Source organism: Pelmatolapia mariae, linkage group LG16_19 (genome assembly GCF_036321145.2).
Source record: "Pelmatolapia mariae isolate MD_Pm_ZW linkage group LG16_19, Pm_UMD_F_2, whole genome shotgun sequence".
Lineage (NCBI taxonomy): Eukaryota > Metazoa > Chordata > Actinopteri > Cichliformes > Cichlidae > Pelmatolapia > Pelmatolapia mariae.
In genome coordinates, this window is record NC_086241.1 from 12,175,855 (window position 1) to 12,198,775 (window position 22,921).

The 22,921-nt window shown below is 39.9% G+C and overlaps 2 protein-coding genes across 3 annotated transcripts in view; one reads left to right on the plus strand and one right to left on the minus strand.

The window, feature by feature from the left end:
- The window catches only part of edar (ectodysplasin A receptor), a 40,455-nt gene extending 19,872 nt beyond the window's left edge, over positions 1 to 20,583 (minus strand). The window contains exons 1-3 of the mRNA XM_063498774.1: positions 20,477 to 20,583; positions 14,169 to 14,383; positions 871 to 942 (exon numbers count right to left, since the gene is read on the minus strand). Coding sequence (XP_063354844.1) covers positions 871 to 918 — 48 coding nt within the window. The 5' untranslated portion in view covers positions 919 to 942; positions 14,169 to 14,383; positions 20,477 to 20,583. The remainder of the gene's footprint in view (positions 1 to 870; positions 943 to 14,168; positions 14,384 to 20,476) is intronic.
- Positions 20,578 to 22,921, plus strand: part of LOC134645360 (E3 ubiquitin-protein ligase SH3RF3-like) — a 107,583-nt gene continuing 105,239 nt past the window's right edge. For both annotated transcript variants that reach the window (XM_063498772.1, XM_063498773.1), the window contains exon 1: positions 20,578 to 21,349. In XM_063498772.1, coding sequence (XP_063354842.1) covers positions 20,930 to 21,349 — 420 coding nt within the window. In that variant the 5' untranslated portion in view covers positions 20,578 to 20,929. The remainder of the gene's footprint in view (positions 21,350 to 22,921) is intronic.

Consider the following 22,921-nt stretch of genomic DNA (forward strand, 5'->3'; position numbering starts at 1 on the left):
ATCTATCATAGTTTGTGGTTTCCCATTTTTGTCTGACTGGCTGTCTTGGTAATTTGAAGCTAGCCATAAGAACGACAGCTGGATCTGACTAAGAAACCGAACAGATGAGTCGCCCCCTGCTGGCCTTGCAAGTGTATGCATGTTTAAAGCACATCAGCTTTCATTTTTTTTGTATGCAGCTGATGTATTTAAAAAGCATTGAAAGCAAGATGATGCATTCTTTAATGTGTCATAATTATCTCAGCCTATAGAATTAAAATTTAGCAGAAACTAAGGGGACTGCAAATAATACAGTGCTAGTACCCATCACTTCTATAATCATCAAAAGGGTGCTATGTTGTATGACAGTAGCCGAGAAGTATACTGTCTGTCATTCTGGGAAAGAGGTTAAGATGGGGGTGTGTGTCAGAAGACTGCCAGTAGGTTTTAACATCAAAACAAGCTGAGAATCTCCAGATTCTAAGACAGATTATAAAGATATCTGTTCTATAAAAACTCCAAGGTTCACTAATTGGTACAAGTGCTGAAGAATTATGCAAGCTGCTGGCACATAGTACCACAAAGTCTGTTTTTTTCCTGTGCCAAATGTGGAGTTTATTATGGCTGTGAGCCATACTGCTGGACCAATATGGGTTTCTGAGGGGTCAGCATCAAAAACACGATGACAAATTTAAATTAAAGCTACTGCTTTATGATTTTAGAGAGGGCGTGAAAAGAAGAAAAAAGTAAAGAGAAGAGCAGAGGAATGCAAACAGACAAAGAGAAGGGGTGGAGAGGGGGAGTAAGTGATGTATGAAGATATGCAAGGGAGAAGATTTTATCAAATATAAGGTAAAATGAGCGGATATGAGGCAGGAGAGGAAAACTTACTAATAACGAGGACAGAAAGATCGACTTCTTCTCCCTCCTTTCTGACATTTTTGTGTGTTCTTCCTGGGAGAGCTGAGAGAAAGACAGGTTGTTCATTCGAATTATATTCATGCAAACATTCCAGCATTCAGACTCCTGCACAAAACTTCAATCATAAAACAGCATTGTTATGAATCTCAGCATCCTGCCGACAGCAGTGCTGTCAGTGGGGATATTGTGTGTCTGTGTGTGTGTGTACGTGTCGGTGTGGCCCAAATGACTTCACTCTCATGCTGATAGCACGTCACACCAAGAGCAAGTAAAAGCAACAGAACAGCCCATGGCATTCTTCTGACTCATAACTACAAGCACACATCACCGTTGGCTAACCTCTGCTTCAATAAAGGTTGGTGATATCACTTAACAACATTTAATTATACGCCTATTTCTTTGTTATGTCTCTGTCACGTTGGGTTAGAAATTTTCTCCAAACCTCAACCTCAGTTGAAACGCGAGTAAAAACATCTTTCAAGCCTAGTTTCACACTGATGGCTGCCACTTAATAGTGCAACTAATATTTAATGCTAACCTGGTATTGCATCAGGGTGGAAGAAGTTGGCTTGCAGTAGGGTGTAAATCCCCAGAGTAATATAGTCGATCAGTAGGTAATAAATCAATTTAATGTTTCTAATTCAGTTTATAGTTCTGCTAAGCACTGGTTAAAGGAGAAGGAAAACACTTAAAATAAAATGCCTAGGATGCATTTTCAAATCATACTTCCACAGCTACTCCGATAATTAAGTTGACATTAGGTAAACAGCAATTTTACATTTTGTGTTTGTTTCTGCAAACACGCTAAAATATTCTTTACCTCACTGCTAAACGGTTTAATGACAAGCTGACGAGAAAACGAAGAGGTTGCAAAGGTCGGGAAAGCTATAAAATCACGGAGGAAGAGAAAGCTTGTTTAGTTTGGTTTTTGTGAAATGACATCTGTGTTTGGATATAAGGTTGTTGATAGCAGCACTTCATAAAACATGTGTGTATTCCCCTTAATGTGCCAGAAATTAATCTGCTGTGTGGTATTGTTTGATTGCTTGTTTATTTCTTGGAAATGCAAGCGTTTCCAAGAAAGTGTCTCTGATTTTAGTCACTGTATGTTTGTCCTGCACTGAGTATACAGCATTTCTGTGTGCGTGTGTGTGTGTGGCTGTCTGTGTCTATGTTTAAATACTATTTACTGATATATTTTGCTTGTAACATTAAATTACTAAATTATTATTAAGTCATGAGTTTATCACTGTCAACAGGGAAATAAATACATATGTCTCCGAGTAACTCAGCTGGCTGGGATGCGTTCTAATTATTATTATTATTATTTCTACCTTGCTAGTCCGTCATGGCATAGATTCAACAAGGTGCTGGAAACATTCCCCAGAGATTTTGGTCCATACTGACCTGATAGCATCACTTAGCTGCTGACGTTTTGTCACAAATTTGAGTACAGTGAACTTGTTGTCAGACTGAGATGATTTCAGCTTTGTGACATAGTGTGTTATCCTGCTGGATAACAGGCATCAGATAATAGATGCAGTCATTTTTTCCGCCTGTTTATAATGGGCCATGACACATACTAAATACTGGATGACACATTATGCAAACTAACAGATTTTTTTTGCACTTTCAAGTCACAATTTTTGGTGTATCTGTGGCTCAGTACAGGTAACATGTTTTTTCTTCCTGCAATATAAAATTAAATAACATTTTTGTTTGAAGAATCCACAAAAATCCCCGCATGTTTGAATCCTGATTATATGGTCATCAGCTATCAAAAGAACATTATACAGAAAAGTACGTGACCACATTAAAATCGCTCATTAAAATCAATGTCATATTGTTCTATGATATCTTTTTAAGTATGGATCAGTTTAACAGTCATCAAGATGCATTCATGGAAATTAACAACAGTGCTGTCTTGTAGCAGGACTGGCTTTCATCATCCATCAAGGCAATGACTCCCTGACATGTACCAGTAGTTTTAGCTGCCTAAATCAGAAAACCAGCAAACACATGCACTGACACTTTGATAAAAACATGTTTTACCGTTTTAACCGGTGTGGCCCCAGGTCAGATCAGTTCAGTTTCGCACACTGACGGCTGAACTTTAAATCCATCTGAACTTGTCGAGAGTATCAAAGTATTTTTGTGTATGTGTCAGTGTGTCTGTGAGACAAAAAAAGGAAGAGACCACAATTATCTGAGGTCACAATCTGTCTGCTGCCTGGCTCCAAACCTCTAAATTCATTCTTTCCTGTCTCACACTTGACTAAAAACCTTCTGATCTTCAACGATGGCTAATTCTACAAACCCAGAGGTTTGATCTTGCTTAATTACAGCATCCACATACACGCACATGCACACACGCACATGAACACACATATACGCGGGCTATAAATGCACACAATTCGCTTTTAAGGGCAAAACAGGCTTAATTGCGCAAGTACTTGTGGTAAGACCACAACCGGTGTGTGTGTGTGTGTGTGTGTGTGTGTGTGTGTGTGTGTGTGTGTGTGTGTGTGTGTGTGTGTGTGTGTGTGTGTGTGTGTGTGTCACTGCTGAAAAGGAGATAAAAGGGGAGACAGTTTTTGTTTTTTTTTAAATCAGGAAATTAAGATCTGCCAAATGGCTATGGACCCCCTCAAGGCTTCTCATTATGGGGTTAAAGTGATACACACATAAACCCATGCACAACACACACACATAACTCCAACACGGCAGTGTTTGAAGACTCTTGGTGTCTTCTGACAGTCTGCTTTACCTCTTTCAACCCGCACGCTGTCTCTTTAACCTCAGCTTTCTCTGTTGGGGCAGGTCTAAGATGAAAGTAAGCCCAAGCCTTTAACCCCCCAAGGGTATTAATCTTCTAACGATCCTAAAATCGCAGATAAATAACCTTTCTGTCTTTAGCTGTGTCATTACTAAGTAAGAGTGTAAGCTGCTCTTAGTTACACAGCAAATGTACTGTGTATGAATCACAGTCCAGCATTGTTCATCTGTAGTACATTTTTACAGTAGTAAACATTTTCTAGAAGCCTTTTGGTGCCTCCCTGGCTTCATTAGCTCTGTCTTCATGTCTGCTTTTCATTTGGTTGCATCTGATTGCTGTTTTTGTTAGCGGAAGAAATTAAATGTGCAATACCACAAAGCGAGGGGGCGGCAATTTATCTCGCTTCATTTCAAAAATGCACAATTTCAAATGCATTAACCTTAAACGCATGTAACGCTAATCAGCAAGACCTAAAGAAGGCATCTTTTGCCAAAGCTGTTTGGCCTACAGTGACAAGTATAATGCTGTAATGTTGCTAAGGATCCAGAGCAGAACTTCAAAGCGGGTTAAAGTCTGTATTGATATGGATTGCAACAAAATGTGTCAGCTAAATGTGATAGACTTACTTAAAGTCATTACGGTGATGTTTACATCCTGCAGGTGAAAGGAGATGTTGGTCTTTGGAAATTCCCATAGATTACATCATACAAGGACTAAGTAGATAGGCTCCACGTCTTTCTTGCTAATTCCACTTGTCCTCTTTTTTGTGCAAGTGAAGCAATGTACCACTCATAGATGTGGCTTAATGTGCTCAATGTGCTTGAATTTTTGCAGTAATGCTTTAGATTTTAATGCATAAGTAAATTATATATCTACAAAGAAAACACTAAAGGCTGTCAAGTGTGTAAGTGTGTGTAAGTCCAATGATTAGTTTATAAGATCTACTTTTTATGGGAAATGGACTAATTCTATCTATCATGTCAACAATCACTATTTGGACTGAACAGACAGTCGCAGTCTGTTTAATCTGAGGACTGAAATTTGTACGTACAAATAAGAACTGATCTTTAATAAGACACTTTATTGTATGAGTTGTATAGTGGACTAATTACAAGTCGTGATACCATAGCTGTTGGAAGCTATGCAAGTGATTCTGTGTGTTTTTGTGTGAGGTCATGCTACACTTACTGGAGCGGAAATGACCACAAATGTGGTTCAGAGTACTTTGTCCAGTGTTTACGTGAGGATGTCCACCCTGAGAACGCGAGCAGACAGGCTGTGTGTGCAAACTGTTAATTTATTAACTTAAGTTAGTCAGAAAATCGAGTCCTGTAGCATGTGTGTGAAATTGTAAAAAGGCGTATTTTAACTTGAACCAAGACAATTTTCTAATAAGTTGTTTTTGTGATCAGGTTTTGTCAAAATAAACTAAACAGAATGAAGAGAAAACTTGAAAATGATCCCAGGTGTATTTGTGCTCTTCAACGCATCTTGTTTGCTTATACAGACTTTCTTAAAAGTGGAAATTCTCACATATGTAATTTCAATCCAACTTTACCTATCCATGTAGCTGTCTAGTTCTTTAGATGTTAATTCCAATGAGATCATTTAGTCAGGGGATTATTATATTAGTATATAAAATGCTACATACATCTAAAACATAGTGCTAAAGTTTTTCATTATGTAGTACTATGAGAGGATTGTCTGACCGGTCCTAAATTCACTCTTCAGCATCTACAAAAATGCATCCATAGAAAAACTACAAGAGTCCTACAGCAAAGCCCCAAAGAGAGTCAATGTTAGCATTATGGAGTAAGCCTGAGATTAAGTAAGGAGAAAGCAGAAAGTAAGATGAAAGACTGTGGCTAACTTCACAAGGGTCCTTGGAAAACTGACGTTTCAAGCATCTTGAGTCCCAATCACCCAGGCCAAGAGACCTGCTGGTGACCACCTGGCAACCACTGGTTGTTTGTAAAACATCAGCATTTCCCAAGTGGTAGCTGGAAGTTGCTTGGTGAAACCGGTCACCAAGAGGTATTTGGTGCTGCACTGAAGACCTCATTGTGATTGCTTTATTTGTTCGCAGACTGCCAGAGTCCCCTGTATTTTGCTTGGAAGATAACAACTTGTCTGCAAATAAAGCTCACTAAGTGGTTTAACTTTCAAAATTGCAACCCAGACTCGAAACAGACCACTGAGTTTCAAAGTAAAAGATGCTGATGGTTAGTTAGCATGTAGGTAGTCCACCGTTTGTACACCTGTTTTTAGATCTGTTATAGGCCATAAAGATTGTCTGATTGTCACACTATATGTAATTTGTTCTCACCAGTGGTCAACCAGTGTTTTACTATGATCTTTAGTGAACCCAGTGATGATGGTAATCATCTTAAACATTGCTCGTTCCTGATGCTGGCCTCTTTCTCCTCTGTGTCACTGATTTAATTCCTTTCATTAAGCTTTTTCTGGGAAATATGCCACATCTATTTCACTCCTTCCTTCTGTGCTCTCCTACGTCTGTATCATTAAGTAATGTTACAGATGGATTGTGTGGAAAATGGCTTTTCAGCAACAGTGTTTAACCCTGTAAAGGATATTTATTACCCTGACTTCCTGCCCCATGAAGTATTAGGCCAATCAGTGGCCAGGGAACAAAGCCAACAAGCTAACCAATGTAGAAAATGAAGAATTTGGTAAGAGGATGGTTTGTGGTCTCTTGAAAAGCACTTAATTTCTGATGACAATCAAATCAGCAGGAGGGTCCAGCCTTTTTTCATCTTGGGATTTCTTGGTTTTTCTAAAAGGAAAAATCTGTTTCCCATTTAGATCGTTCTTTCACTCTTCCTCCCACTTTTTCATTTAACCAACCCCTTTTCCTGTCTTAATGACATTTTTAATGATCCTTAAACACGATGTAACTTCTTGTTATACCGATGAAAGTACATGTTAAAACTAAATACCTAATAGTCATATACTTTATATAATGTTTAAGTGATGCCAAAATTAATTCTTAGTGTCATAAAAATGCAAATTTAGAAACAATGAAAGTTTTGCAAGAAAACCACAATTAGTACTAATGCATTCCTCATATTAAAAAAGAAATCAAACTATCTAATATAGCATATCCAGTATACCTGAGGAGAATTATACTTCAATTTGAACATCTATTAAAAAAAAAAGCAAGCAATGTTGGTCTTTTTAACCAATAAACCTGCCAAACGCTGCCATAAACACATTCCTACACAATCCAACCAGGTCATAAACAAAGTTCCAAAGTTAATCAGCGTTCTCTGGAGGAGCTCTATCCCTAAACAGGCAAATGATTTGATCGCTTAACAGAGTGGGGCTCAACCTGCCAAATCCAGGCACAATTTCAAACACATGTAACACAGTCTGACTGCCTTAAACTACCTTGTTTGTCTGCATGTGCATCCAGGAAGCACAACACCTCAAAGCCATCTGTGTTCTTGCAGACCTATCAACAGCTGTATTTCAGCATCACCATCTTTAAGCCTCTGTCAGAACACAAGATGTCTTCACTTGATGTCTTTCTATAGAAGATTCCAGCTATTACAACATTTTATTTCTAGTGCATTTTCTAACATGTTAAGGAAGTTTATAGTTTTAATGCATTCCCACTACATTAGCCCTGAATCACAACAGACTGTATACAACTTTATACCAATTACCAACCGACAATTAGTTGTGATCAGTTAAAATGTAAACTATAGTGTTGGGATATTATGCAAGTCAATTATCGGTTTTCTTATAGGTAATAAAACTTCAGTGGAGTGGGTTTCTAGATAAAACAGAAAGCAGAAAACCACACATTTTGTGGATTTCCCCACTATCAAGTTTCTGTAGTCTGTCATTTAAACCTCCACCATCTCCGATAAACAACCTACTTTAACAAGACTTACATAGCACAGATTTTTATTTTCACCGAAACTGGACGATTGTACGTCTTTTTATATATGCGTTGTTATGTTTTGTGACAGGTTTTACACTCAAGAGGATAAATCACTGAAACGCAGTAGAATAAAGTAAAATTTCACATTGCAACCTCAAATTATAAAGAGATTAAAACGAGATTATAAGCATAAAACCCATACTGCACGAGCCTATAATTATCAGGGAAAAAAAGAAATAAACTATTCTATTCAGTGTAACACCATGTCATTAACTGAACAGTGGCCATAATCAGCTACCTGCACTTAACAACCTGCTCGAAAAGCATAAAATCACACTTTACTCCTAAACAATGTGCAGCTTTCAAAATTAATCCAACTATGTGTTTAAAAATGAGGCCATTTTGCTGTCATTTCATATTTAGGTATCCTCAGTAATCATAAATGCACCAACTGTCTTTCTTTTCTCAAGTGAATTATGAAGAAGGAATGTGCTGCTGGCATTTTGTCTCCTTTGAATGATTTGCAGGCAGCTGGAAAGTAAATAAAGGGGTGGTGGCAGCAGCAGGCCTGTCACTCAAATTAGACCAACCGCTTTCACCTTCAGCTGAGTCAGGCCATCAAAAACTCAATCAAAACTTCTATTAATGGATCTCACTGACTTCTTGTACTAGTCTTTAAAAAAAAGTTAAAGTTTAAAAGTCTTGACAAGTCCTTGAGAAAGTCAAACTCACTGAATGAAGTAGCCATCAAGCCTCACTATTGGGGAACTAAATGAGCCGGAAATAAATACATCTGATTTGCAACATGATTACTGTCTTAAGTTTGATGTGAAAATAAACGCTGATTAAAGGGATTTCCAACTCTGGAGACATACCCAAACCTCAGACAACAGCTGGCTCTTGCCTCCTCACTAAATATCCATTTACTCCAATCCCACCCAACGGCATCATCCGTGCTTTTATCAATTCGAGCTGCGTTTTCACAGGAGCGTCAAAACATGCTTTGCTGCAACTTGAATTTCCACCAACAAATCAGAGTGCAATTCTACTGTAACATGGACACGCAGCAAGTGCAGTGACTCAGATGTCATCTAGAGAACCGTGATTCATGTAAACATGTGCCACTAAGAGACGTGATAATGAGAGCCAGCTCGAAGACAGACTTGAGTCCTTGATGCTGAATAATGTCCATATTTTTTAAGCAGAACAGAAACACACTTTCAATAATTTGAACGCACAAAGCGAAATGTATGTTTATGTGCATGCGTGTGTGTGTGTGTGTGTGCATACATGTGTGATGTTTCTTCATGTCTCTTCATCTTTTGATTGGTTTAATTACAGACTTACTGTCAGCTTCCCACTCAGTGCGCAGGAAAAACAAACTCTTAGGGCACATGAAAAGAAGTCGCAAATGCCTACACACACACACACACACACACATGCAGCACACACCTATCGCAGTTCAAGTCAGTCACCGTGCTCTTTGATTCTCTGCCTGCCGGTGATCTGTCTTTCATCGTCTCCACTCCTTGATCCCTTGTTCTCTCTTTAGCTCTGCCGGTGCATAACATCTCTCTCCCTGTCTCCACGTCTGTCTCTGTTTATTTTGCATTGACTGTAGGTGGGAAGCTTAATCTTCTACCTGAAATTCCTCTGTATGTCAATACACCTACAGTAAAAAAAAAAAACAACTTTCAAAAATTAGCATAAATATGTTTTTGGGGTGTGCCCCTTAAAAAAGGTTTCACTGGCCTTTTTGCTCCTAGAAGACACTGTGCTGTAACAAAGAATGTTAAAGAGTGTTTAATGATCAAATCAAGCTCAAATCAACAGCGGACAAGCTTTTCAGTAACAGCAATGACTCATTTGATGTGATTAGCAAGAATTTAGCCACACTCATAGTCAACAGAGCGAGTGCATTTTAAAACTCTGGCTCAAAGTAGAATCAATCTGCACTGTTCATTGCTACTTCTACAATTTTAAAAAAGGAACCATATAGGTGTGCCTTCTAAAAGCTTTCAATACAAATCAGATTTTTCAAGCGGTTGAAATTGAGGGATAATTTAAGTCTTTTGAGCCGAAGCTTGTCATGATGGATGGATGTGGTTGTGAGAGAAGGGAAATCTTCAAAGCTAAATTCCTAGTCAATCAACCCAAAACTCCAAATTTGGGAATTTAAAGAGTTACATCGAGGTATTTGCAAACCATCAAAAGGACACTTTATGCCTTCATCTGCCATCACTAACAGCCCAAGGAGGGCTCATGCTATCATAGATCTTACAGCTCATATGTTCAGCTGCACAGGTGCCCAACTTAGTGCACTGATGACACGGTCCCACACAGACTCTCCACCTGCAAAATGTCCAACCAAATGAGAAACACTAGATTTGGAGATGAAAGCATCCTCAATGCCCATGAATTCCTCTAATTGCCAACCAGCAAAGGACAACCTATTTTAACTTCATCTTAAGGCACAAACGTTCTTGCATGTGTTTATCCGAACTTTGATTTCTAAAACCACTCTCAGCATTTTTCCATAATGTAAGACACAAAGTGCCAGATCGCTCTCTCCACAGACTCTACATGAAGGACATTGATGTAGTAGGTTACCCATACACAGGAGGAATTGTAAGTAGACACAAATTAGACCACAAACCCCAATTTGATTAAAACGTCCCTCTCTGGGGTCTACACGGAGAGGATTTAGTATTGGTTTGTTGAACTGTCTTCACTGTGCATGGGGAAATAATAGCGGTGAGAATGAAACCTATGATTAGAAAAGCTTTCTTGCCTCTATGTTCCTTTGCTGGGATTATTGCAAAGTATTATTGCAAAGATAAAATACAATGAAGTGGAGCTGCTACCTCTCATTTTGTTTGGGACCTCCTGGAAGCCCATGACGGAGCGCAGAAAAGAAGAGCCACTGCCCTGTTTTAAGCTGTTGACCCATAATGAGTAATTAATGGCCCACCCAAGAGTTTGGGAGGGTCAGTTTTTCACTTCACTCTTTATCACAAGAGTATCATAAAGGCCATTGGACTTATGTTCTAATTTTGTCTGTAAAATTACAAAATAATTCTCATATTTTAGGATCATAGGATTTAATTTAGGTGGCATTTAATATTTGATGTATCTCTTTACACAATACACAATCATTTATTTGTGTATGTGCTTTTAAGAATCTCTGCAGACTTAAATGTATTTTTAAAAATAAAAATATTACTTGGATTTTTATTTTTTGTACTTTAAATTTACTTTGATGCTATAATGTTTTTGTGTGTGCACATTCACAGAGCTAACCTTTTTATTTTACAAGGGTAAAACTAAGCTAAAGCTTAAAATCAAATAATTTATTCTACTAATGGAATATATTTTAAAAGGTTTGAAAGCTGATGAACTGACACGTTTATTTTACAACTAATGCAAAACTAATGCAGAAAAGTAATAGTAAAAATTTTTTATCTAGCCTACTTTTTCAGCTCTAAAAGCAATAAATGCCTCCTAAATAAATGGAAGTATTAATTTGTGGATAAATGGGACCTAGATTTTTATGTTCTTCATATAAAGCTATAAACAATATATTGCATATTATGCAAAATGCACAGGGTCACTGTAACTCTTACACATGTTCCCGGTGCTGTAAGTTTGGCTGCAAGACTCCACCAAACAGCTGTATCATAAATTGTCCCGCTAACTAAAATAATGAGCTGAAATAACTTCACTACCATAAGTAAACTCCGAATGACGTGTTTTAGTTGAGTTTCCTCTTAGATGTGTGAAGCATTTACGAAACATTCAACCCCAGAAGGCCTCCTGAGCTCTATAAATTTCTCCATGGGGGGAAATGGTTATGCTTCCTCTATTGGAATCAGCTGTGACATCTAGCATAAATTTCAACATTAAACTTTCACAAGAAAAACACTTGCAATGATATCACGCCAAAAAAGCGAGTAAGTAAACAAATTTTCCATTCACTTCAGCCTAGTATAGGATGATCATGACTACAGGCGCTGGCTTTGTTAGTTTTTCTACCTTCATCCCTTTAATCCTCAGAAACCATATTAACTTCTTTTGAAGATGAGTTACAATCCCTCCTGTTTCTTCTCTGTGTATCCTTTGCCTTTCTACCTGTGAACATGAAAGATTCAGTGGCAGAAGAGATGTCTGCACCGGGGGCTGCAGGGGAAAGAGAGAGAGAGAGTGAGAGTGAGGGGAAGAGAGAGTCAGGGCAAGAGACACAGAGACAGAGAGAGAGGGGGGGATCGAGACGGATTGATTTCCACCTCCAGCAGCTTCAGTTCAAAGCCAGCCAGCAGACTTCAGAGGCTCGGCAGGACCCGGCATGTCCCCAGCCGGGCCGAGCTGCCTGTCTGCGGGCAGGACTTCCCCTGGGGGGCCCGGGGCCCGGGACAGTCAGGCGGCACCAGAAAAACAATTACGCAGACAGAGGAGAAAGGTGTGCGAGGTCACAAACGCGCACTACCTCAAGTGTCACAGGAAAAATAACACCGAGCACTGTAAGTATGACGTGGCTTGTTATTCATAGAAGCTCTAAAATGATTCACTGAGACGAAATTAATAATAGAAATCGCTATCCGTTTTTCAAATCAAAGTAATCAGCACAGTACTTAATCCAATTCATTATCAACCATTCATCACGAACCAACTGAGGTCGGAAATGTGAAAAATGTGAGAAATGGAAAAACAATCTAATTTTTCTACCACCTTAGGCTAAAACCTTTGCATCAACACGCACACCTTTAACATGCTCCACAATCATCTAGCTATATGCTTGTCACACACTCACTGTTAAAAAAATGTATTTCTTGAAGCTGTCATTCCTGCAAATCATAACATTGAACATGTTTCCATTCAGCCGTGTTCACTATAAACAAAACTATATATTACTAGATAATTATGCCTTGCACCAAAGTCATCCTGTCAAGTGTTTATATGAAAGCAGAAAGATTTTTTTGTGCGCTGTTGTTTTAAGTCACTTCTGAATCAGTGGACCATAAGCCATGGTCCACTGATTCTTTATCATTTCCCATAAAACAAAATAAAAGCAACAATTCGTGCATTTCCCCTTTGAGTGAAAATTACAGTGAAGCACATGTCTGCTTGGCATAAAAAAGTGCTGCTCAGGAATTTCCCCGAGTGTTGCAGCAATCCGTCCTTGCATTCCTGAGAGCGGAGCTGATCACACTTCTTACCTGGAGCTCAGGAGCGGGGCGCACTGGTTTGGTTTCTCCCCTGCGCTACCGGCTAAGCTGCCCGATGATCAGTCCCGGTAATTGGTGATCAATCTCGAGCGTGGAGCCGGGTGAGCATCGCCGAGGGACTGACTCACTGTTTAAGAGTTTTTACTCCGCAAAGTCAAATTGTGCCCCAGCCTCTGCGCCGCTGCTTGTCGGTGCGTCTCCAGGCTCCTCCTTGATAAAAAAAGGGAGAAGTTTTCTCCCCGCCCTGGATAAGAAACGGATTAACGTGGCCCAGGTAGACTATGTTTTTCAGTCGGGGCAATTAATGTGCTAAAGGCTACAACTCGACTCTGCCATCTAGCGTTCATAAGACCACAGTGGCATGAATGTAGTCTTAAACAAGTCTATGGTTGTCATGAGGGAAACAAGAAGCTCAGTTATAGTTTGCACTTACATGAAAGTACTGAAAGTCTAATTAGTAACAGAATAAGGTCACTAAAGGTCACTTTGTGTACATTTAATAATTCATAAAAATGTCACCACAACTACCACATCCACCCCGTGACCTCAGCTACTTCATTTCACTTCACTTGGCATGGTGTGAGATGATGCAAGTTGTTTATTTATGTTTTTATTTTGAAGTGGCAAAGTTGAACATGCTAATATTTTCATTCAAAGTCACCAAGATGGACACGATTAGAAATGAGTACATCTGAGCGAGAGATCAGATTTGGAGACAAAGTTAAAGAGGGAAGACTGAGATGGTTTGAAGATGTGCTGAGGAAGGATCGTGGATAGACCGGACGTTGAAAGATGTAGAAGATGGAGCTGCCGAGGCAGAAGAAAAAGAGGAAGACCTGAGAGAAGGTTCATGGATGTAGTAATGGAGGACACGGAGGGGATTGGTGTGACAGAAGAGGATGCTCAGGATAGGGTGAGATGGAGGTAGATGATCCGCTGTGGTGAACCCTAAAGAGAGCAGCTGAAACAAGAAGGCTACACAGTGAAGGAATAACAACAGAACATCAAACGACACATTAAACAATAAATGATAACCACAATATTGCTACTGTAGATGGATAAACAAAAGTTGCACATTAAGACTGAAATATACAATTAAACTTCTTAATATAAACACCCTGCAAATACCCCACCGCCACAAACACACACACACATACACACACACGCATACACAAGACATAGGTTGAGTGTGTCTGTGATGTAGCTAACTGGTGCCTGATGTCTGAGTTGGAATAAAGCTTCGACTTTAGTCTTCTTCTCCTCCTCCTCCTCTTCCTTTCCGCTCCTTCTCCTTTTCTCAGCCACAGGAAGAATGAGATAAAAGAGGGGCTTTGAAAACACTGGGAGGCCTGTAATTACTTACTCTTCATCTCGGTGTCCGTCTATCTGTCTCTGCCTTCGTCTTTCATGTCTTTTTTGTTTTTCTTTTATTTGGTCACTTTCTGTTTTTTTCCCACTTTCTTTGCCCTCTTTTCATCGTCTTCTTCCTTCTCCATCCTCTTCTCTCTTTCTCTCTCTTTTTCTGTCATCCTCGCTCCTCTTTTGGAGCCTCATTGATGTCTGTCCAGGGCTTCCTGACTGAAACGGAGGATGAGAGGAGAAGAGATTAGATGAGAGGAGGGGATAAAGAGAGGATGAGGAGGGGATAACAAGAAAAGTGATGAGTTCTGCTGAGAGAACGATGGCTGCTCTGTCACACACCGGACAAAAACACATATTAAGCAAAACCTGTATTTACTGCGGTAGATGGTGGAGCACACTTTAGTTTAGATAATATGACATAGATGATGAAAGAGATGCTTTAATGAGACAAGCTGGGACAGATGAACCATAATGCAACGAAAAGAAACAGAAGCAGATGTCATGAGATAAAGGATTTTTTCTTTGCTATGTAATTTTCTAAATATGGCATGCAATTTATGTAATACATCTTATATGCGGAAAATGTAGTGCATCTTATAATGAAAAGCAAGGTTTCAAATGGATGAAGCCTTAGTTATCATGCTCTAATGGCTCCTCTGGTCTGCATTCAAATCAAGAAAATATCCTTATTTCCGCCTGCTAAATTTGAACTATGTAGTTCAACAGGATGTATTTGAAAAACACAAATCTTCCTGACATTATGTGAAAAAGTATTTAAAAAAGATCTCAGAAAGCAACACATCATGACATGATCTAGAGAAACTCAAGAACAGATGAAGAAGAAAGTCATTTACATCTTTCAATCCAGGGTTACAAAGCCATTTCTAAGGTTTTGGTTCTCTAGTAAACGACAGTAAAAACCATTATCCACAAATGGTGAATCTTTCCAGTAGTGGCCAGTCTGCCCAAATTACTCCAAGAGTGGTGCACTGATGACTCATCCAGATCACAACAAATTCAACAACAAGATCTGAAGAACCTCAGGCCTCACTTGTCTCAGTTAAGGTCAGTGTTAATGATTCACCAATAGCAAAGAGACTGGGTCATTCATGGGAGAGTCCTGAGGTGAAAACTAGTGCTGACTAAAAAGAACAAAAAGGCTCATCTCACATTTGCTAAACAATTTGTAAGAGTTTGTGGACTGATGAGACAAAAGTTCAACTTTTTGTAAGGTTTAAGTTCTGTCACATCTGACATAAAACTTACAGAGCATCATACCGAGGGTCAAACATGGTGGTAGTTTGATGGTCTGGAGCTGCTTTGCTGCTTCAGGACCTGGATGACTTGGCGTAATTGATGGAACCACGAATGCTGCTCTCTACCAATTCAGTTAATGCCCTGAAGCTCAAGTTATTCAGCAGGACAATGGTACAAAACACACCAACAAGTCCACTCAAAAAACAAATCTTTTGAATGAGTTTTGGATCGGCCTAGTCAAAGTCCAGACTAAGATCCAATTGTGTTGCTTTGGCGTGTCCTTAAACAGGCCATTCATGCTTGAAAACCCTCCAATGTGGCTGAATTAAAACAATTCTGAAAAGAAGAGTGAGCCAAAATTCCTCCACAGTGATGTGAAAGACTCATTGTCAGTTTTCGCAAATGCTTGAGTGCACTTCTTGCTGGCACAACCGGTTATGTTTTAGCAGGCAAATACATTTTCACACAGGGCCAGGTAGGTTTGGATAACCTTTTCCCCTTAATAAATGAAATCATCATTGAAAAACTGCATTTTGTATTTAATCCGTTTATCTTTGTCTAATATTAAAATGTGTTTGATCATTTGAAGCATGTGACAAAGATGCAAAAAAAATTGACAGCTCTGATCATTTTTTCTCCTTTTAATAATACATGGTATGAATGATATGTGATTGTTATTTATTCACTTCATGTTTTTTTCTCATTTATTTTTTGGGGTCTGTCTTTATGAAATATGCTAAACAAATTAGGTTTACAGCTACCACTACTTGATGAACAAATCTAATCATTGGTGGAATATATTTAGTCTCCACAAAGTCTTAAAATGCATTGATGTAGGACATCTCAGTTTTAAAGAATCACAAGAGCACAGCATCTGTCACAGAATGCCTACCCTGTTTATAACCCAGCTAAGCTCCAATCATAGCACTGTAGCTCTGAGAAGACAGAAGTCAGCGGAGGCCTAATTTGTTTGGTATATTGAATTAGGATACTTCAGTTTACCACCAAAACACACTTCTCATGCCTTTTATAAGGCTTAAATGTACAAAATGCGAAACACTATTTTAAAAAAATCCGTAGATGTGCGCAATATTTAAAAGACATAATAAAAATGCAACCACTGACCTCTTCTGATTCATATTAATAACCACAACCACAAATTATACAGGCTTTCCACTTGATCTCAGGGTTACTGTGTAAATGTAATCATGTTTCAATATTATTATGAGTAGTCAGAGTCCACAGAAAATAAAAAAATAACTTTGTATGTGTCACATCGCAGGTAGACAACACTTCTTGAACATTGTATTTTTTGTTACATATTTAAAAAGGTGTTTTGCCATGAGGAATGCGCACACTGTACTACTGAAACTGCCTACAACAGACTCTATGACCTTGCCATTACCCCTGGAAGTCTTTCAGTGAGAACACACACATGCACCACTCTTCACTGAGGAAGCAAGAGCCGGTTGCCATGGTAACTGTCGTGTCAGCTAACCTACTTTTGCATGAAGGAAAGTCATTGGCGGCTGAGAGAGAGGTGTATGGTATAGGTTCACGGTAAAGATCCACCCATTTACACATATACACTCACACGCCTGCACACATATATGCACAGTAAATGTTTATTACATTTTTATACCAAAAGCAAACAAGATTTCATCTTCCTTCAGTTTAGTCCAATGAAATTAGAACTGATAAAGATGAAGATAATATAGGAGTCTGTGAAACTTCGGTGAACTAGATTTGTGCAGAAGTAAACAGCTGTAAGAAAACCAGCAGGAGGAATGTGAATATAAATGCAGCTGAAGTGAGGTCAGCACAAATCAGGTTTATTTTCATGGCTCATCACAGCAAGAATTTCCCAGAGGACAATATCCAATTGCAAAATAACTACACTGCAGTAATAAAAACAATAAGTTATTTATTTATTTTAAGAATAAAACGAAAAATTGCAGCGCACTATGCAGTAAAATTGAATACAGAGCACAAAACACACGAAGCTCACAGAAATCACTCACAAGGCTGACTGTAACTTATTTTGCAAAGCACTGAGCAATCTGCCATTTTCAGACGCTCATTCCTTGGGAAATGTAAAAAAAAAATTCAAATAAACCCAACACAAATGTACATATAATTTACCTTACGTGCAATGCACTATTGTACTAACTGATTACATGAAAAATAACACTTTTTTTGTATAACCTTTTAGCGCATCATTACAGTATCTAATAGAGAGCGTTAACATGCAAAACAACAGCATGTGCACTGCAGCAGAAAAGCATGTGGAGTGCATGTGTGTTCATGATTTGCAAAATTGTTAGACTCTGTAATTTCTCTGAGAGTTGACTAACCCCTTATATTAGCAGAAAGCTAGTTATCATTCCTAATTGACACATGTGCTGGTTAAACAGCATCCAGCTTTTGTCTATTATTGACAGCAGTGCATCCTACAGGGAGCCCTGACGATCCTGCTTAAATGGATTGAGGGGATTTTCATCCAATAATCATTTATGTTCACTTCTCTCTGTAGTTCCCCTCTAATTCTGAATCATTGGCTGTGAAGAATTGTATTAAGCAGATGAAAGACACTGGGCATAAGACAGGAGTGAGTATGATAACGAGAGGGGAGAGAGAGGGAGAGAGACAGGATGAATTTTGGTTCACTGCCAGCACTCGTGGGCTGCTGCACTAGTGAGGTATTGAGAATCAGGGCTTGATAACAACAACATACATGTGTTTTAGCAGCTGAGTTGCATTGGATTGCTCCGTGGCTATAGAGATACAAATACACCTTTAGGAAATGGGAGGCCTCTGTAGATAAAAGGCAAGTGGAGCTCTGTGTCACAGAGAAATTTTTAAAATAACCCCATTACTGGCATAAAAAACAAACAAACAAGCCCTTGATTTCAGTCTTTTTCTAGTTAGCAGTAGAAGCTTCTTTTCCAGCTCCTTTATTATAGCCTTTACTGTGCTATGCAGTTTTCTGCAGTTTTTATCTGTTTAGCTCTAAACCATTCATTACCAAACACATGGACTCCAGTAAGAGTGCTTTTTTAAATCATTATGCCTCATTACATTATTTTAACTGTGCTTTTCTGCTCTGAAATCTTCTTCAGTGTTTAAAACTTTGTACAGAATGCGTAAGTGTATTTTAACAGCCCGATACTATCATAAAAACAAAGAAAAACTGCAATACTGTGTCACAAACAGACACACTCACATACACACACATACACTCCTTCTTTCTTATTGTATCCCTAAGCTGTACACCCTCTTCTTTTCATCGTGGGTGGTAAAGAGTGGGTTCACCCTGCAACCAGGAAGGCGTCACTTTAGTCACACAGACATAGACACTCGCAAACACACAAATGAGCACAGACACACACAGTGGTCTTAATCACTCCCTGCCTCTCCTGAATGTGAGAGCAGAGCAAGTCTGAACAGGTGGACGAGCTGAGAAAGACTATGGCTGAGAAACAGAGCACATGGTCATGTTATCGTCACTTCACAGAGAATTTAACTGACTTGCATAGAAATTTGCTGTGGATTTGTCTTAGCAATACCCCGTGGTAACATTAACAATACTAGCCAAACTTAACTTAAACATAACTTTAAACTAAAGCCAGTCTGCTGATTTAGCTTACATGATGTAGATTTGTAATGCAATTTGGCTAATGAGTAATACACGGACCCCCAACACACACACACACATACACGCATTTCCTTGTCCTTTGTCTACTTTGTGCTCATTATATAGCACATGCCAGGAATAGGTCAGTGGAAATGTTACAGATTTCTTTCCCTGTATCTTTAAATAAAGGTCATGTAATTTCATAGGAAATGGCACTGTAATCATTTTACCATGTTTCTAATGTAGCGCTGTCAAAAATGTTATCTGTAAATAGAATCCTGTAATTATTCAGTGACATTCCTCTTACAATTTGTAATGAAACTAATGATAATGAGGTTTTGCATGATAACCATCTATTGATACCATTCATTTTTCACTTGCTTATCCAGTTGGCTGCAGCCTATCCTAGCTATCATAGGGCGAAAGGCAGGGTATACCCTGGACAGGTCGCCAGTGTATTGCAAGGCTAACACGGAGAGTCAGAAAACAAGAATAAGAAGAACATACAAAGTCCACAAAGTCCACAAAGAAAGGCTCTGGATGGCTGGTGGATTTGAACTCAGGACCTTCTCGCTGCGCTAACCAACTAGTTTATAATGAGGCAATTAGCTGCCCATTGTCATATGAGCTAGGCTCTGTATGTCCCCAGCCTGAATGAGCCTGAATTTGATAAGCTGTTAAAAGGATGGATGGATCGTAACCAGGGTTCTTAAAGTGTTGTCCGTAGAATAATTGCCACTTCTGAACAAATGTGCAAGCACGGCAAGGAAAGAAGGCACTACTATGTAATTCATCCAAAGTTCGTGTCATACTATAACTACTGAGCGATCATCACTCCTGTTTTAAATAATCTATTCTACCTATGATAGCAGACCACACTTTCCTTGTATTGAAAATGATTACTAATCATTATTCCCCTGCCTCGCCCCAGTTGTACATTGCCTCCGTAAATTGACAGAGTCACGAAAACTTTGAGAATCTCTGACTAATCGATTTAAATTAAAGAGTCACAGGAAACGACCGCCAGGCGTCGCCACAAACCACCCTTTCTCCTTCCCTCAACCATCAGCTGGATGTTGTTACTGAGGTAATCAAAAGGATGTCTTCTCCTGTCAGGTAGGCATCACACAAAAAGACAGCATATAGACTGATACCAACCCCGCGCCCTGTTGGTCACATTTTAACAGAAAAGGGAACAAAATCGAGAAAAAGCGTCCAGGAATCAACTTTTGTATCTCTGGATGCTGCGAGCTATGAGGATTTAGAGAATCAAAAACTAGGAATGAATTGTTTATGACAGGTATAAGAAGGTGAGATGACAAAGAACCTTTCGGCCTTTCAAGGAGCGATACCAGCTTCCTTCTTAACCAGTCGGTGTGAAGGTGTGAGGAGTGAGAGAGCGGGCTGCTGGTAATTACCGAGGGGGGCTGTGGAGCCGCCTGCATGCCTGTGGTGGTTCTGAGGTGTAAGGTCTCTCTCTCTCTCTCTCTCCCTCTCGCGCTCTCTCAGTCTTTATCAATCTGTCTTTGGTGCGTGAGCGCGCGCCGCAATTCTGATCGGCGCGCGGATGATGATGATGAGAGCGTGACCTCACCGCTTTCTGCACAGCTGCTGGAGAGCGGGGGAGACACACGGAGAGCGGAGCGAACAACACAAACACGCCGAGGGAGACAGCGAGAGAGAGGCGCGGAACAGCGGAGAACATTCACAACTCAGCGGGGAACCGCTCGGCACGAGGGAACACCGTCGTCGTAGGGCGTCCGTGGACTGCTTCCCAGCCAGTCCGCCTCCCAGAATGTTCTGTGCCCCCGGTTCTTTTCTACGGTACACGAAACAGTCGCCGCGGCGTCCCCACGGACACTGAAGCCCAGATGCTCACCCTCTCCGCCGACATGGACGAGTCCTCGTCACTGCTGGATCTGCTGGAGTGTTCGGTGTGCCTGGAGCGCCTGGACACCACGGCTAAGGTGCTGCCGTGCCAGCACACCTTCTGCCGCCGATGCCTGGAGAACATTGTCAGCTCCCGGAACGAGCTCCGCTGCCCGGAGTGCCGCATCCTGGTGGACTGCGGGGTGGACGACCTGCCCGCTAACATCCTCCTGGTTCGCCTCCTGGATGGTATCAAGCAGCGGCCCCAGCGAGGAAGCGGAGGAGGAGGGGGAGTAGGAGCGGGAGGCAGGCAGTCCCTAGCCGGGGGCTCGCTGCAGGGGTACGCAGCCGGGATATCCGCCTCTCCTCCGGGCACAGCGATCAGGGAGCTTCCCGTGGCCACCAGGAGTTCTCCTGTTAAGGTTAGTCACTTTTCCCCCCATTGTGCACGATGTGGATGACGACACCTAACATCCAACACTTTCGAAAATACGCAATTTTGTAAAAAGTTAGTTGGTTTTCATTTTGCAATACGTAACGCACAACTTTAAGGTTGTTTGCACGGCACTCTGTACCGTACTGAGATCAGCGTGCTCATCATCCGCCTGCTTGGATATTCAGGTGCTGTGTAGTTAGATGCAAACATTCCAATTATATCCTGATTATATAAACTGTGATTTCATGCATGGGCTCTTTCATGAGTTGAATGAAGGGAGGAAAAAAACTTGGAATAAGACTCCAAGTCATGGAATACATTGATCGAGAGAATGAGAACATTCCTTTCCAATGTTCATAATATGTAACTGAATGGAAACGGAGAAATGCATTGCTGTGGTTTTCCCATACTGTTACAAAGACAGAGATGTGTAGTGACTCATTTATAATCTCTCTTGTGTTACCTAATTAAACTGAACTGAGTTTGCAAAGCAAGAAGGGAGGCAAACGTGAAGACAGATGGAAGAGGATGGGGTCACTGGTCAGTGTTACAGTTGCCATACTTCTGGTAATGTCCAGCCGCCCACAGGCTGCAGCATTCTGAGGTTTTATTACTCACACTCAATGGGAGTAGATCTGAGAGCTTTGTTTACTTCAGTGCAGCCAGCGCATTGTCTTATGGCTGTAACTTGTTAAAGAATATGGCAGTGAGGCAGTAAAATGTGAGACAATCTGCACTGAGCTGCAAAAATATTGACATTTTGCTGGAATTTTCACCTGGGGTCTAAACTCTGGAAAAGCTTATGGTTTGCGGTTTGATAGAAATGCTCAGGGTTTTTCTTTTTGTTTGTTTTTGTTGTTTTTGCTTTACTGAATTCAGATGTTTCTCAGAAGTACCAGAATTGTGTGGTTAAACATCCTGCAATTAAACAATTTTAATTTTTGTACAAATAGCTAAAGTGCTTTAAGATGTTTTTCAAGGCTCGAATTTTAGTTGTAAACTCATACTGACAGTGAAATCAGAAAATTCAACAGCTAATGGAAAAGACTGGCTAAAAACCATAAATGTGGTAAGGTGTCAGAAGGATCTTTGAAAAATAATTTGTGACATGTTACAAAATTTATTGTGGACATATTGTGTGTATGTGTGTGTGTTTTCTGATAAGAACAATGAGATTTCTTAGAGCTGGAGTACACAAGAGTTTCCGTCATAAATTTAGTGAGGACCTGAGTAAGAAAGATGCAAAGAATGTTCAAGCAACTTAAAAACATTCCTGTCAGGTCTCACACCATATTCAGTGCTTGAGTTTTCTCACGTTAGCTAGACATTGTTTGAAGATGTGGAGCGCTTGAGGTGGTGAACAGAATCCAGACCCTCAGTGACATTTCTGCCAGCACTTAAGCCTTTATTTCACTTTGCTTGTTAAACTTTAAGGGGCCTACAGGCAATTTTGGAGCTTGGAACAGCAAAAGCGACATGTGGTGATATAAGCTCTCATAATATTAATATTTTTATACAGAAAGTGTAGAAAGGATATTGAACTGTTAGTTTTAAAAAA